General features: G+C 55.9%; 2 protein-coding genes across 2 annotated transcripts in view; both read left to right on the forward strand.

Annotated features, from left to right (window-relative positions):
- Window positions 1-2,783, forward strand: part of LOC102883827 (apoptotic chromatin condensation inducer in the nucleus-like) — a 10,921-nt gene extending 8,138 nt beyond the window's left edge. Inside the window, 5 exon segments of the mRNA XM_015590668.2 lie at window positions 123-230; window positions 372-479; window positions 635-959; window positions 1,070-1,170; window positions 1,856-2,783. Of these exon segments, the coding sequence (XP_015446154.1) occupies window positions 123-230; window positions 372-479; window positions 635-959; window positions 1,070-1,170; window positions 1,856-2,182 (969 nt within the window). The 3' untranslated portion in view covers window positions 2,183-2,783.
- Window positions 2,784-3,702: 919 nt separating this feature from the next.
- On the forward strand, window positions 3,703-12,702 carry CDH24 (cadherin 24). Its single transcript, XM_025048018.1, has 13 exons — window positions 3,703-3,833; window positions 5,181-5,220; window positions 5,396-5,700; window positions 5,895-6,189; window positions 6,380-6,499; window positions 6,572-6,739; window positions 6,911-7,098; window positions 7,461-7,714; window positions 8,593-8,729; window positions 11,147-11,268; window positions 11,350-11,461; window positions 11,724-11,972; window positions 12,509-12,702. Exons 3-13 carry the CDS (start codon window positions 5,500-5,502, stop codon window positions 12,700-12,702), a joined length of 2,040 nt encoding a protein of 679 aa, XP_024903786.1. The 5' UTR covers window positions 3,703-3,833; window positions 5,181-5,220; window positions 5,396-5,499.
- The last annotated feature ends 187 nt before the right edge of the window (window positions 12,703-12,889 follow it).

Raw genomic sequence — 12,889 nt, forward strand, 5'->3', positions numbered from 1 at the left:
CTGCCTTTGCCCAAATTTTGAAGCTGTACTCCTGTGACAGCAGCTTGGGAACTCTTAAGACTAGTTATGTAAGTATTGTTCTTGCCTTCTTTAAGACCCTGCAACTCCATTTTTGTTGGCAGGTTCGTCCCTTCACTTTAGGACAACTGAAGGAATTGTTGGGACGTACAGGAACTCTGGTGGAAGAGGCCTTCTGGATTGACAAGATTAAATCTCATTGCTTTGTAACGGTGAGGGGCAGAGGCTGATTCTCTAAATTGTGGTATATGTTTCTTTTTGTGCCCAACGTGGGCAGGTTTGAGGGCGCTGTGGCAAGTGGGTAGGATTGAAGGCCTGTTGTGACCCCTCTGCCCTCTCCCTTCGTCCACCAGTACTCAACAGTAGAGGAAGCAGTTGCCACCCGCACAGCTCTACATGGGGTCAAATGGCCCCAGTCCAATCCCAAGTTCCTTTGTGCAGACTATGCCGAGCAGGATGAGGTAAGAAACGTAGGGAGAGGGAGGAGAGGGAAAGGCATGGGAGGCCATCCTCTCCTGAGATTCCATCTCCCTCTTGTGTCTCCCAGTACCTGGGCTCCTTAGTGGGAGTGATATCATCTCCACCCTGACTGTCTTTGTTCCCCCTCTACCCACAGCTGGATTATCACCGGGGCCTCTTGGTGGACCGTCCCTCAGAAACTAAGACAGAAGAGCCAGGGATACCACGGCCCCTGCACCCTCCACCCCCGCCCCCAGCCCAGCCACCACAGCACCCCCGGGCAGAGCAGCGGGAGCAAGAGCGGGCAGTGCGAGAACAGTGGGCAGAGCGGGAACGGGAAATGGAGCGGCGGGAGCGAACTCGATCAGAGCGTGAATGGGATCGGGACAAAGTTCGAGAAGGGCCCCGCTCCCGATCACGGTCCCGTGATCGCCGCCGCAAGGAACGTGCAAAATCTAAAGAAAAGAAGAGTGAGAAGAAAGGTACTTAGCTGTGGGGGCACACATACCCACTGGTAAGTGGGAAAGGGACCCAAATGGGATGAGACACAGGATCCTATGCATTAAGTCTGGCTCACTTTCTTCCACCTCAGAGAAGGCTCAGGAGGAACCACCAGCCAAGCTTCTGGATGACCTTTTTCGTAAGACCAAGGCAGCTCCCTGCATCTACTGGCTCCCGCTGACAGACAGTCAGGTGAGTGCTGGCCTTCCTGTCCTGGTCACAGCTGCAGCAGGGTTGGGGATGGGCACAGAGGGGTCACATGAGTTCCAGAGTGAGGAGGCCCAGGCATTTCCTTAGAATAATGGAAGAAACTAAGCATCACAAAAGAAGCAGTTTTAAGAACCAGTTGATGAGTCTGCGGTAGAGAAGCCATACCCAAGAGGGTGAAGGTAGACGCAGACAGGAACTGTGCGTGTCCTAGGAAGCTGGCTGTGCCAACCATACTTCTTAGAAATTGATTTCAGTTAGCTGAGCAATCCATGTTTTATAAACCAGTTTCTCTGCTTTTTAATTTCTAGGGATTTTCGCTTTTTAAATTTTTTTCATTGCAACAGGCCTTTTGGTAATTTTAGATTTATGCTATTCAACTAAAGAAAAAGATTTGTTCATATGTAGGCAGCTAGGAAATACCAGAGGCCAGGAATGGATGGTGCCGCTCACTACCTGTCGTGGGTATAAAAGGTGAACACCTGAAGGGACTGGGGCCCTGAGACAGACATGTGATTGCTCAGCGCCCCACCACCACCACACACGCTTCCTCCTTAGCAGCAAAACTGACAGTGATTCTGAGCTTAGGAGTGCCAGGTCCAGGTGCAGATAGAGAGGGACTGGTGTGAACTGGGCTGAGATGCCTCTTCACCTTTCCTGCCTGCTGCAGATTGTTCAGAAGGAGGCAGAGCGAGCTGAACGGGCCAAGGAGCGGGAGAAGCGGCGAAAGGAGCAAGAAGAAGAAGAGCAAAAGGAGCGGGAGAAGGAAGCGGAGCGGGAACGGAACCGACAGTTGGAGCGGGAAAAGCGTCGAGAGCACAGCAGGGAGAGAGACCGGGAGAGAGAGAGGGAACGGGAACGTGACAGGGGGGATAGAGACCGAGATAGGGAAAGGGATCGGGAACGAGGCAGGGAGAGGGACCGCAGAGACACCAAGCGCCACAGCAGGAGCCGGAGTCGGAGCACACCTGTGCGGGACCGGGGTGGGCGCCGCTAGCCAGGAGAACACTGGGGAGAGCTGCAGGCATCAGCCACCCTGCCCTGGGGGGTTCAAGGCCACAGAGGGATAGGTACAATCTCCACCACCCTGGAACCAGGGGTCTTTCACACCATTTGCTCAGTGCTGAAGTATGGCTGCCACCTGTCCCCACATACCAAATGAATCAGTGGCCATCTTACCCCCTTACCCCCATAACCTATCTCTGGGGATTTAGCCCTCTCCTCTCATTTCCCATGAAGTCTGTGAGAGGGAAGAGCTAGGTTAAGGAGGAAGGTGGTTGGCCCAGAGGTGAACAGGCAAGGATCCCCAAACTTATTTCATTTTTCCTCCATCCCGCTCACCACCTCCTTTGGATACTCAACACCCCCCTCTTGGGAACAGCTGGGGCCAGGACTGGGTCACCTATGAGCTGAATCAGCATCTCCTGAGTCCCAGGGCCCCTGCAGTTCCCAGTCTCTTCTGTCCTGCGGCCCTTGCCTCCTGCCCACCGGTTCCACTTTATATCCACCTTTTCCTTTTGTTCAATTTTTATTTTTATTTTTTTTATTATTAAATGATGTGGTCTATGGAAAATAATAAAAATCTGACTTAGTTTTAATTAATGTGTGAGTGGCTTTCCTTGGGCAGGGCCTGCGTGAGAGCCAAATTGAAAAGGATAGCTAAAACGAGACAGCATTGTTTGCATTTCATACTTGTTTAGGCGGGCTGCTGCTTCCTGGAGCCAGGCTTCCCACCACCTCCGCCTTCCCTGCCTTGGCTCTGACCACACTACAGCTGCGGGTCTAGAGGGTACAAGGGAAGACCCCCCTGAGGCCGGTTTTGGGTTCCGGGTCCTGTGCCAGAGGCATTTGGTCACCTGCTTTTCACCTTCAAGGTGCCTCCCACAACTACCACCAGGGGGCGGCAGCCGCTCGCTTGGTAGGCGCCTATAAATGAGCCTCCCGAAGAGGATCCACTACCCACCACCGTCCCCGCCGGTGTCGTACCTCGGTCCCTAACCTGTTCCCTGCGCCCAGCCCGCAGACTCTGGACCCTTCTGCTGGCCTGAAGCGCACCCCAATTGGTCCGCTGCTGTGCCCACGGGCTCCCCAAATGCCGCCGCCTTGCTGTCGGAATCCATACCAGCCCCCAAAGGCCGGTCCGCGATCGGGAACCGGGCCTCCGCAGTAGCTCCTAATTCCACGCCTCGCTCCACGCTCGTCCTTCGCCCCGCTGCAGGGAACCCCGCATGTGAGCCGCTTGGAGCTCTCATGTGCACCGTCCCCGCCAGCTCTGGGGACCTGGCCTGGCACCGTTGCCTGGACGCCCGAGTGCCTGGGTGGCACTGCGGGCCCGTCCCGGGAGGGGCGGTGCATCTGTATGCGCCCAGCAGCCAGGCAGCACCGCCCCCGCCCCCGCGGAGCGGGCCCGGCAGGCCGGGGAGGGTCAGAGGCTGGGCTCTCCTCTCCCGCGCGGCGCGGAGCCGCCTCGCTCCTCCGCAGGCGGAGCCTCCTTCCCCCGCCCCCTCCGTCTCGCTCCCTTGTTCTCGCCGGGGCCGCTCAGACCTGCAGCGGAGCCGCGGCGCCCGCTCGGATCGGCTCGGGGCTGCGCCCCCGGGACCTGGCGACGGGGGCGCTCCCCGCCGGGCTGGGCCCCTCAGCACTGACAGGTAAGGGCCTGCCCTGGAGCCCAGGGTCGGGGATCCGCGGAGGGGCAGCAGGGGGCTCGCAGCCTGAGGGTGTCTTCAGAGCGGTGCGCTCCGCGGCTGGGAGCCCACTACCGACTCCCTTCTCCCGCGCTCTACCTTTCCCTTCTTCCCTCTCACCTCCCGCCCTCTTTTTCCCATTTTCCTCTCCCTTGATGTCTCTTCGCCCTGCCTTCCCTCTGCCTGTTTGAGGTCTCTGCCCCTTTCCTGTCTCCTCAAACCTCTCTCCCTGTTGCCCTGTCTTTCCTCTCCACTTCCTCAGCCTTTTTCCTCCTCTGCCTTTCTCTCCTGTTCTGTTTTTCTCTTTTCCTTTTCCCGCTCTCCTCTTCTTCCCCTGTTCCTTCCTTCCTTCTTCTCTTCCTTTCCTGATCCCGTTTCCCACTCCTCTATCCCTTTCCTTCTCGTCCCGCCTTCCTCTCCGGCTCCCGGCTTCCCTCCGGCTTCCCTCTTCCCTCGGGAGGGAAAGGACTGTCAGGTGTGTCTGCTCTGGGGGAGGAGGGACGCAGCCACAGCTACCTGAGGGGTCCCTACCTAGGAGATAAGGTAGGAGACAGCAGTGGAGAGGGTCCTCTCTCTAGCTCCCTTCCCGCAGTCCCCCCTAGCCACCCCCTCTCCCAGAATGAAGTTCCAGCGGCCTGGTCTGACGCACCCCCCCGCACCCCCGCCCCCTAGCTGAGGGCTGCCCTGCCTGCCCATCGCATAGGCAGAAGGCCCTCTGCCCCCTCCCACCCATTCCCCAGCCTGGTACCTATGACTCCTGTCTGCCTTTCAAACACCAGGCTGCCTCTTTTAATCTCTCCCTCTCTCTTGCTGCCATTCTGTCTCTGTCTCTGTCTGCTGGACAGTCCCCTGATTCTTGGTTTCACTCTCAATCACGCTGTGTCTCTAGCCTCTGCGTCTGCCTCTTCTCCCTACCCAGTATGCTGACCCTGCCCCCAAGTCTACCCCCTCTTTTTTTAGCTCTACCCCCCGCAACCCCAACCACCCCCACTCTACCCCACCAGCCTGGTCCTCCTTCAAGGACTCCAGTTAGCAGTGTAGGCTGGGGGCAGGTTCTGGATAGGTGGATGCCTGCAGAGGAGGGACTTTCACAGGCTCTCAAGCCTGTCGTAGGCTGCGCTCCTTATTATCTTGGCCTGACCCTGGAAACCTGAGACCACACCTCCAGGAACCCCAGCCCCTGGGTTGTAAACCTTTCCTGGGTAGCTCCCATCTCCAGCCCCCTGCTGCCCAACCAGGGAGGACAGGGGCCAGATGGGATTCCAAGCCCTCCCAGCATCCCCTCCCCTGTTTTCTTCGTCTGCTTCTCAGAGTTGACTGGCTGGAGATTTATCAGCTTGAAGGGCTGGAGGTGAATACAGGCAGAGCCTGGGTGGAGGGAAGAATCAGACTGTCTGCTCTCTGTCTTCGTCTGGGTTCTGGGCAGTGGGTGTCTGGCTCCTTAGAGGTTGGCTCTTTAGCATCTACTTCTCGTCGGGGAGAGGATTAAGGGTTTTCCTGACCCTGAACAGCTACCTGTCCTGCAGGTGTGGATCCATGGGGTAGCCCCAGTGTGTGTGCCCCTCTGCCCCAGCCAGCTCATGCCTCAGCAGCCGGGGTCAGTGAACAGAGCCCAGGCTGGAGGCCAAATATGTGGGGCCTGGTGAGGCTCCTGCTGGCCTGGCTGGGTGGCTGGGGCTGCATGGGGCGCCTGGCAGCTCCAGCCCGGGCCTGGGCAGGGTCTCGGGGAGGCCCAGGACCAGCATTGCTGCGGACCCGAAGGAGCTGGGTGTGGAATCAGTTCTTTGTCATTGAGGAATATGCCGGTCCAGAGCCCGTCCTCATTGGCAAGGTAAGGATCAAGCCCTCCCACGGCTACCCCTGACTCACAAGGCCCTGAGGCCCTACCCTGCAACCTCATTACTTCTGCAATGACCTTGGTCCCTCAGGATTCCCAACACACCACCCTACAGTTCTAGACTTAGGCTCTTTAACCTTCTGTCCCTCTGGGTGGAACCCACTGCCATTTTCCCCTGACCCCTACAGCTGCACTCTGATGTGGACCGAGGCGAGGGCCGCACCAAGTACCTGCTGACCGGGGAGGGAGCAGGTACCGTATTTGTGATTGACGAGGCCACAGGCAATATCCATGTCACCAAGAGCCTGGACAGGGAGGAGAAGGCACAGTATGTGCTACTGGCCCAAGCTGTGGACCGGGCCTCCAACCGGCCCCTGGAACCCCCATCAGAGTTCATCATCAAGGTGCAAGACATCAATGACAATCCCCCCATCTTTCCCCTCGGACCCTACCATGCCACAGTGCCTGAGATGTCCAATGTTGGTGAGTGCTCCAACTCTGAACGTCCCAGATCCCATCTCCTGGTGTGTCCTCTCCTCTCCTTCCTCCATTGCTTGCTGTCCCAGAACCCACCTCCTTTGATTCAGCCCAGCTCAGGTCTGGGTCCTCCTCACCTGATGTTCTACCCCACCTGGCCTTGCCCCTGCTGAGTGGAGTGCCGGGACCCCCACAGGGACATCGGTGATCCAGGTGACTGCTCATGATGCTGATGACCCCAGCTACGGGAACAGTGCCAAGCTGGTGTACACTGTGCTGGATGGACTGCCTTTCTTCTCTGTAGACCCCCAGACTGGTGAGAGTAGAGCTCAGGAGTGGTGGGGCAGCCATGGGAACAGGCACCCCCTGACCCAGTATCTCTCCCAAGGAGTCGTGCGTACAGCCATACCCAACATGGACCGGGAGACGCAGGAGGAATTCTTGGTGGTGATTCAGGCCAAGGACATGGGCGGCCACATGGGGGGGCTGTCGGGCAGCACTACGGTGACAGTCACCCTCAGCGATGTCAACGACAATCCCCCCAAGTTCCCTCAAAGTAAGGGGCCAGTGCCACCGCCTGAGCTATCTTTTGACCACACCACTGCCCTCTCCCCAGAAGACTTCCGTCCCCACCCCTCCCCAATCCAGGCCCTGGGAGAAGGAAGTACTGGGGGAGAGAGGAGGGCTGGAGACCTCTCTAAGAATGTCTTTTCCATGCACCCCCAAGGCCTATATCAGTTCTCTGTGGTGGAGACGGCTGGGCCAGGCACCCTGGTGGGCCGGCTGCGGGCCCAGGACCCAGACCTGGGGGACAACGCCCTCATGGCATACAGCATCCTGGATGGGGAGGGGGCCGAGGTCTTCAGCATCAGCACAGATACCCAGGGTCGAGATGGGCTCCTCACCGTCCGAAAGGTTAGCCTCCTGCCTGCTAAGGCTTTCAGACTCACTCATACCCACCTCCTGTCCCCTGATCTAGAACGGACTCAGGACCCTGGGTTGCAGCTTAGAGATCATGTTCATCCCCTCCTCTTTCAGATGCGGGCCTGGGGCCCAGATAAGGCGAGTGCCTGGCTCAAGACTCTCCATACAGCAAGTCTGTGATGGAGCTGGGGACAGACCTAGAGTTACTCACTGTCATCTGCCCCCACTTTTAACTACCAAAGCCACTGAGGAGAGCTAAGCACTAGATGTGTGTGAAGGGACTCCTCACTTTCCAGGAGCCTGGGCCTGCCCTGGTTTCTACATGTCAGTCACTGCACCCTCCCTCACCATAGCCCCTGGACTTCGAGACCTGTCGCTCCTACTCCTTCCGTGTGGAGGCCACCAACACACTTATCGACCCAGCCTACCTGCGGCGAGGGCCCTTCAAGGACGTGGCCTCAGTGCGCGTGGCTGTGCAGGATGCCCCAGAGCCACCCGCCTTCACCCAGGCTGCCTATCACCTGGTGGTGCCTGAGAATAAGTCTCCTGGAACCCTGGTGGGTCAGGTCTCAGCCACGGACCTGGACTCCCCAGCCAGCCCTATCAGGTGAGCGAGGGTATCTCAGGGCAGGGCCAGGCCTGGGGAAAGGTGCCCAGTGGCAGGCTAGTCCCACAGAAGATGAGCCTCCTTTACTGTAAATCACATTCACCGCCTGGCAGAGGTCTCCCTCCATGGGGGCCTGGGACCAGGAGAAGGCTGAAGGACCTGGCTAAGCCCTCTGAGACTCTCCACCAATCCCTCTGGGTGGATAATAGTGGCGCCCCCCAGTGGCAGTGCAAGCAGATCTAATTTCATCTGCTGAGTGCAGTTGATCCTTGATGCTTTACCCATTTGGTGACATTTAGTTCTCACGACTGCCCTACGAAGTAGGCATTTTCATCACAGTCGTTTTAGAGGCTGGCCCCTGAGAGGTTAAGTAGCTTGCCCAAGTCAATAGTCAGTAAGTGGTAGAGCTGGGACTCAAACCTGGACTGTCTCCCTCAAGAAGAACCACTCCACCTCCTAGCCAGCATCCCTATCACAGCATTGAGGGATGTACTGGTGTCATTCTCATTTTGTCATTGAGGAAACAGAGGTTAAACAATTTGCCCAAGGTCACACAGCTGATCTGAGGCAGAGCTGGGCTAGAACACAGGTCCCGGGGTCCCCAGAACAGACCCCAGAGTCTGAAAGACAGGCAGTGTCTCTCCCTTTCCACCTCTTTCTGTCCCTCTCCCCCACCTCCAGGAAACCCAGTCCCCTGAGTCTCAAGACAGGTGTTTAATGTTGATGACTTCCCAGGAGCTCACACCCTCTGCCCAGATGAGCCATGAGGCCCAGCAAGGGGACAGAGGGAGGGAGGGAAAGAAAGAGGAAGGGAGGGGGGAGCGGCAAGCTGTGGCCCTGCCCCCAGACCAGCCCCAGCTCCGTTCCATCCTCTCCAGATACTCCATCCTCCCCCACTCGGATCTGGAGCGCTGCTTCTCTATTGAGCCCGAGGATGGCACCATCCGCACGGCAGTGTCCCTGGACCGAGAGGCCCATGTCTGGCACAACCTCACAGTGCTGGCCACAGAGCTCGGTGAGGTGTCCCCAGGCCCCCGGACACCCAGGAGAAGACAGCAGCCTCCTGGCAAAGGGGCTGTCCCTGAGCATGGGGGGTGAGGAAGGGAAGTTACTGCTGTCGAACCTTCACCAGTGAGTGTAGTGAGTCCCTCGCCTGGATCATTACCACCAGGCAGACCTCCTGTTCTAGGCTGGGCTGGACTGGGCACAGCGGGCCTGCCCGAGCCCAGTTTCACTCTGACTTTTCCCATCCTGAAAATAAACCTAACCTCAAATAGCTCCCAATCCCTGAACCAACCTCAACCTACACCCTGGCAGACCCTGCACTGCCCACTCTGCTTCGGGCTGCAGCCAGGAGCCAGGGAAGGGCTGGGAGCCTCCTCTGGGGGCTTATTAAGGGGGTCCAGCAGTAGCTCCCAGGGGAGCCCTCAAGGTAGGGGAGAATGCTGGCCCTTGTCCTGCCCCTGTTAGTCACCAGTCAGTCACCAGTCACCAGCAACGTGGTTCAGCTGCCTCTGGGCAGCTCCGGCACATGGAGGCAGGGAGATCCCCTCCCCTCTGTGAATCTGCCCTTATCATCCCTTCTCACACCCCAAGATGTCCTACATTTGCTATGTCCTTTTGATGGGAATTGTCACTGTATGTGTAGACATTTGTACGTGTCATAAGAGCTATATGTATGTGTGGGTGTGCTTATATGCATGTATAATTCATGTGTGTGAAAAATACATATACATACACACACGTATTTGTAAGTATATGTCTATAACCAGATACGTGTATATAGTTGAGTGTAGCAAATTACAGTTATATAATTTGTGCATATGTGTAATCGGATGTATAATAATAATAGGTAAAAGTAGCTGGTTATATCTATGGTTTTGCATACATGAGTGTTCATGGACAGAAAATAGTAATTTATTACTTATTGTGTGTCAGGCACCGGTCTAAGTACCAAATATGGATTCATTCATTTAATCATCACCACAAGTTTATGAGGGAAGTATGATCAGTTCCCCATTTTACAGTGAGAAAACTCAGGCAAAGAGAAGTTAACTTCCCAAGGTCACACAGAGATGAAGTGGTGGTGGAGCTGACAGACCCAGTCAGGCTGCAGAGTCTGAGCTGTTACCTCCTCCACTGTACTGCTTTCATGTGTTATTGAATTACACGTGTATAGGTTTGCGTTTATGTCCATGCAGCCGTGTGTTACATGGCAGTGCATGTATGTCTGTCCATGAGTGTATATATAGTGTGTGTTGCGGCTGCCTGTGTATATGTTGCCCTGTGTGTGTGTGTGTGTGTGTGTGTGTGTGTGTGTGTGTGTTTCCCCTCACTGTCTTCTCACCCTCCTGCCAAATCCTGCTCCCTCCTGGAATCCCAATAACAATTAGCAGGCCTGGCCTTACTGCAGTGAAGGAATGGACCCCAGCTCCATCCTGTCTCTGGGGTATCCCAGACCCTTTAGCCAGGCAGTCCACTCAGTGTCCTCACCAGGCTGCAACCTTCAAGGCCAGCCAATTCTCCTCGTGCCAGGGGGAGAGACTAAAGGAACCAGAGGCTCAGCCTAGGAGAGGTGAGCACCAGGGTGGTGGTCAGGCATATACACTTTCCATTCTCTCTTGGGTAGCACTGGCAGTGAGGGCAAAGCTGGGCTGGGGGTGGTAGAGGAAGAAGGAAGGAGGCAGGCAGAGGTAATGGTGGGGAGCCACCTGATGAAGGGATGGGAGAAGAGGAGCCTACATCTGCCTCTGCTGCCCAGGCCAGCCTGGCTCTGCACCCTGTGTATCATGCAGCTCCTCCCTCCCCAAGGTCAACTCTAAGTGATACTCATTGCTGTACCACAGTCTTCTAGACCTCTGATGGGGTGCACACACATGTGTTTGTGTGTGTGTGTGTGTGTGTGTGTGTGTGTGTCTGTCTGTCTGTCTGTCCTCCCACCAATGCTGTGCATGAAAATGTGTTCTCTGAACCTTGGGGGTGGTGATGCTGCATTCACTCTGTATATTAAACATCCACTTCATGTATGTTGCATTTGTTTTAAATGCTGAGTATCCTTTGAATATATGGTATGAATATGTTTGTGTATTTCATGGCTATTGTCTGCATACAACTTGTATACACCTTCTGTCTACCTTTCATTTATGGTGCATGTGCCCTGCATATGGATTATTGTATATGTATATCATGGGTGCTACATTCCTGTTGAATATATATGGTATATTGCACATATATTGTGTACTACATGAATGTTATATGCACTTGGTGTTGTTCCGTTCATTTCACATTGTTCGCTACTTGCCAACTGCATACATATTTCATGTGTTGCATGTACATGCTATGTACTGCATGTGGCATCCATGCCCATGTACCACGTGTGACTGTTGTGTGTGCGTGGGGGGGGGCCTGTATGTGTTCATCTTCTGGCTTCAGACAGCTCCGCACAGGCCTCCCGTGTGCAAGTGGCCATCCAGACCTTGGATGAGAATGACAATGCTCCCCAGCTGGCTGAGCCCTACGACACTTTTGTGTGTGATTCTGCAGCCCCTGGCCAGGTGAGCCACTGAGACGGAGGGGTTGGGACCTCAAGACCTCCAGCTGCCCTCTCCACACAAGGCCTGTCTTCTTCCTCCCAGCTGATTCAGGTCATCCGGGCCCTGGACAGAGATGAAGCTGGCAACAGTAGCCGTGTCTCCCTTCAAGGTCCTGTGGGGCCCGATGCCAACTTCACTGTCCGGGATAACCGAGGTGGGTGGCCTCTTATAACCATACCTCTGCCTGCCTCCTTCCTTCCTCCTCTACCACCCCCAACCCAGCCTCCCTGACCTGCCTGACCTGCCTGACCTGCCTGACCTGCCTGCCTACCTGGGCCCTCCACCTAACAATGTAGATGTGGATTTGCACATTTGTTTATTGCAAACCTTCCCCTTAGGAAGCTGTCTCCATGGGCCAGACTGACCCAACTGGGAAGGTGTCCCAGGAAGTTCCCTTAACCTTCCCTCTCTCATAGATGGCTCTGCCAGCCTGCTGCTGCCCTCTCGCCCTGCTCTGCCACGCCAGGCCCCCTACATGGTTCCTATAGAACTGTGGGATTGGGGGCAGCCAGCACTGAGCAGCACTGCCACCGTGACTGTCAGCATGTGCCGCTGCCGGCCTGATGGCTCTGTGGCATCCTGCTGGCCTGAAGCTCAGCTCTCACCCACTGGGCTCAGCACCGGGGCCCTGCTTGCCATCATCACCTGTGTAGGCACCCTGCTTGGTGAGTCACACCACAGTGGGACATAGATGTGGGTGGGGTCCAGGCCTTCAGGGGTGTGGAAAGGAATCAGGATCCTGGATATAGGGAAATCCATCATAGGGCTCACAGGAGCCCTCATGCCTGGTTTGTTCCACTGCCTGATGCATCCAAGAGAAAAGCTCTGGCCGGTTATCCCTGACCTGCTTATCTGTAATGACAATAACAAGCCATATACACTGTTTATTGAGCCCTGACTCTGGGCACATGTGGCATTGGCCGTAACACTTAGGATATTTCATTTCATCCTTTCAACAGCCCTGCTGTAAATGCTTTCCCTGTTTTCCACGTAAGAATCAATCTAAGAGTCAAAGAGGTTGAGAGAAGTTAGGCAACTCCCCATGCTCACACAACAAGTAAGGGATGAAGTCAGGATTCACAGGAGGTTTACCAGATGTCAAACCTAGGGCTTGCCACCCTTAGGCCACACTGCCTCCTCTGTCACCCAACCCTTCTGCCCGGCCCCGCCGGCTCAGCGGCCTGTGTGGCCTCTCCTCCAGCCCTGGTGGTGCTCTTCGTGGCCCTGCGGCGTCAGAAGCAAGAAGCACTGATGGTGCTGGAGGAGGAAGACGTCCGTGAGAACATCATCACCTACGATGACGAGGGCGGCGGCGAAGAAGACACAGAGGCCTTCGACATCAGCGCCCTGCAGAACCCCGACGGGGCGGTTGACTTGACAATCCTCATTCTGTAATTTGCTTCTATCTCCTGTAAAATAGGAAATGATAACATGAGCTTTCAGTGTTTAACAAGGATGTTGTTATAAAAGGCTAATTAAAATGCATTACGACGACCCCAGCGTGCCGCCCTACGACTCCGTGCAGGTGTATGGCTACGAGGGCCGCGGCTCCTCTTGTGGCTCCCTCAGCTCCCTGGGCTCT

The sequence above is a fragment of the Pteropus alecto genome, unplaced genomic scaffold, assembly GCF_000325575.1.
Source record: "Pteropus alecto unplaced genomic scaffold, ASM32557v1 scaffold335, whole genome shotgun sequence".
NCBI classification, from domain to species: domain Eukaryota; kingdom Metazoa; phylum Chordata; class Mammalia; order Chiroptera; family Pteropodidae; genus Pteropus; species Pteropus alecto.

Excerpts from the sequence above, each read along its gene's own strand:
- CDH24 (XM_025048018.1), top strand. The coding sequence starts at position 5,500 with ATGTGGGGCCTGGTGAGGCTCCTGCTGGCCTGGCTGGGTGGCTGGGGC. Across the intron at positions 11,269-11,349 it reads ATTCTGCAGCCCCTGGCCAG|CTGATTCAGGTCATCCGGGC; the intron begins GTGAGCCACTGA and ends TCTTCCTCCCAG. Across the intron at positions 11,462-11,723 it reads CACTGTCCGGGATAACCGAG|ATGGCTCTGCCAGCCTGCTG; the intron begins GTGGGTGGCCTC and ends CCTCTCTCATAG.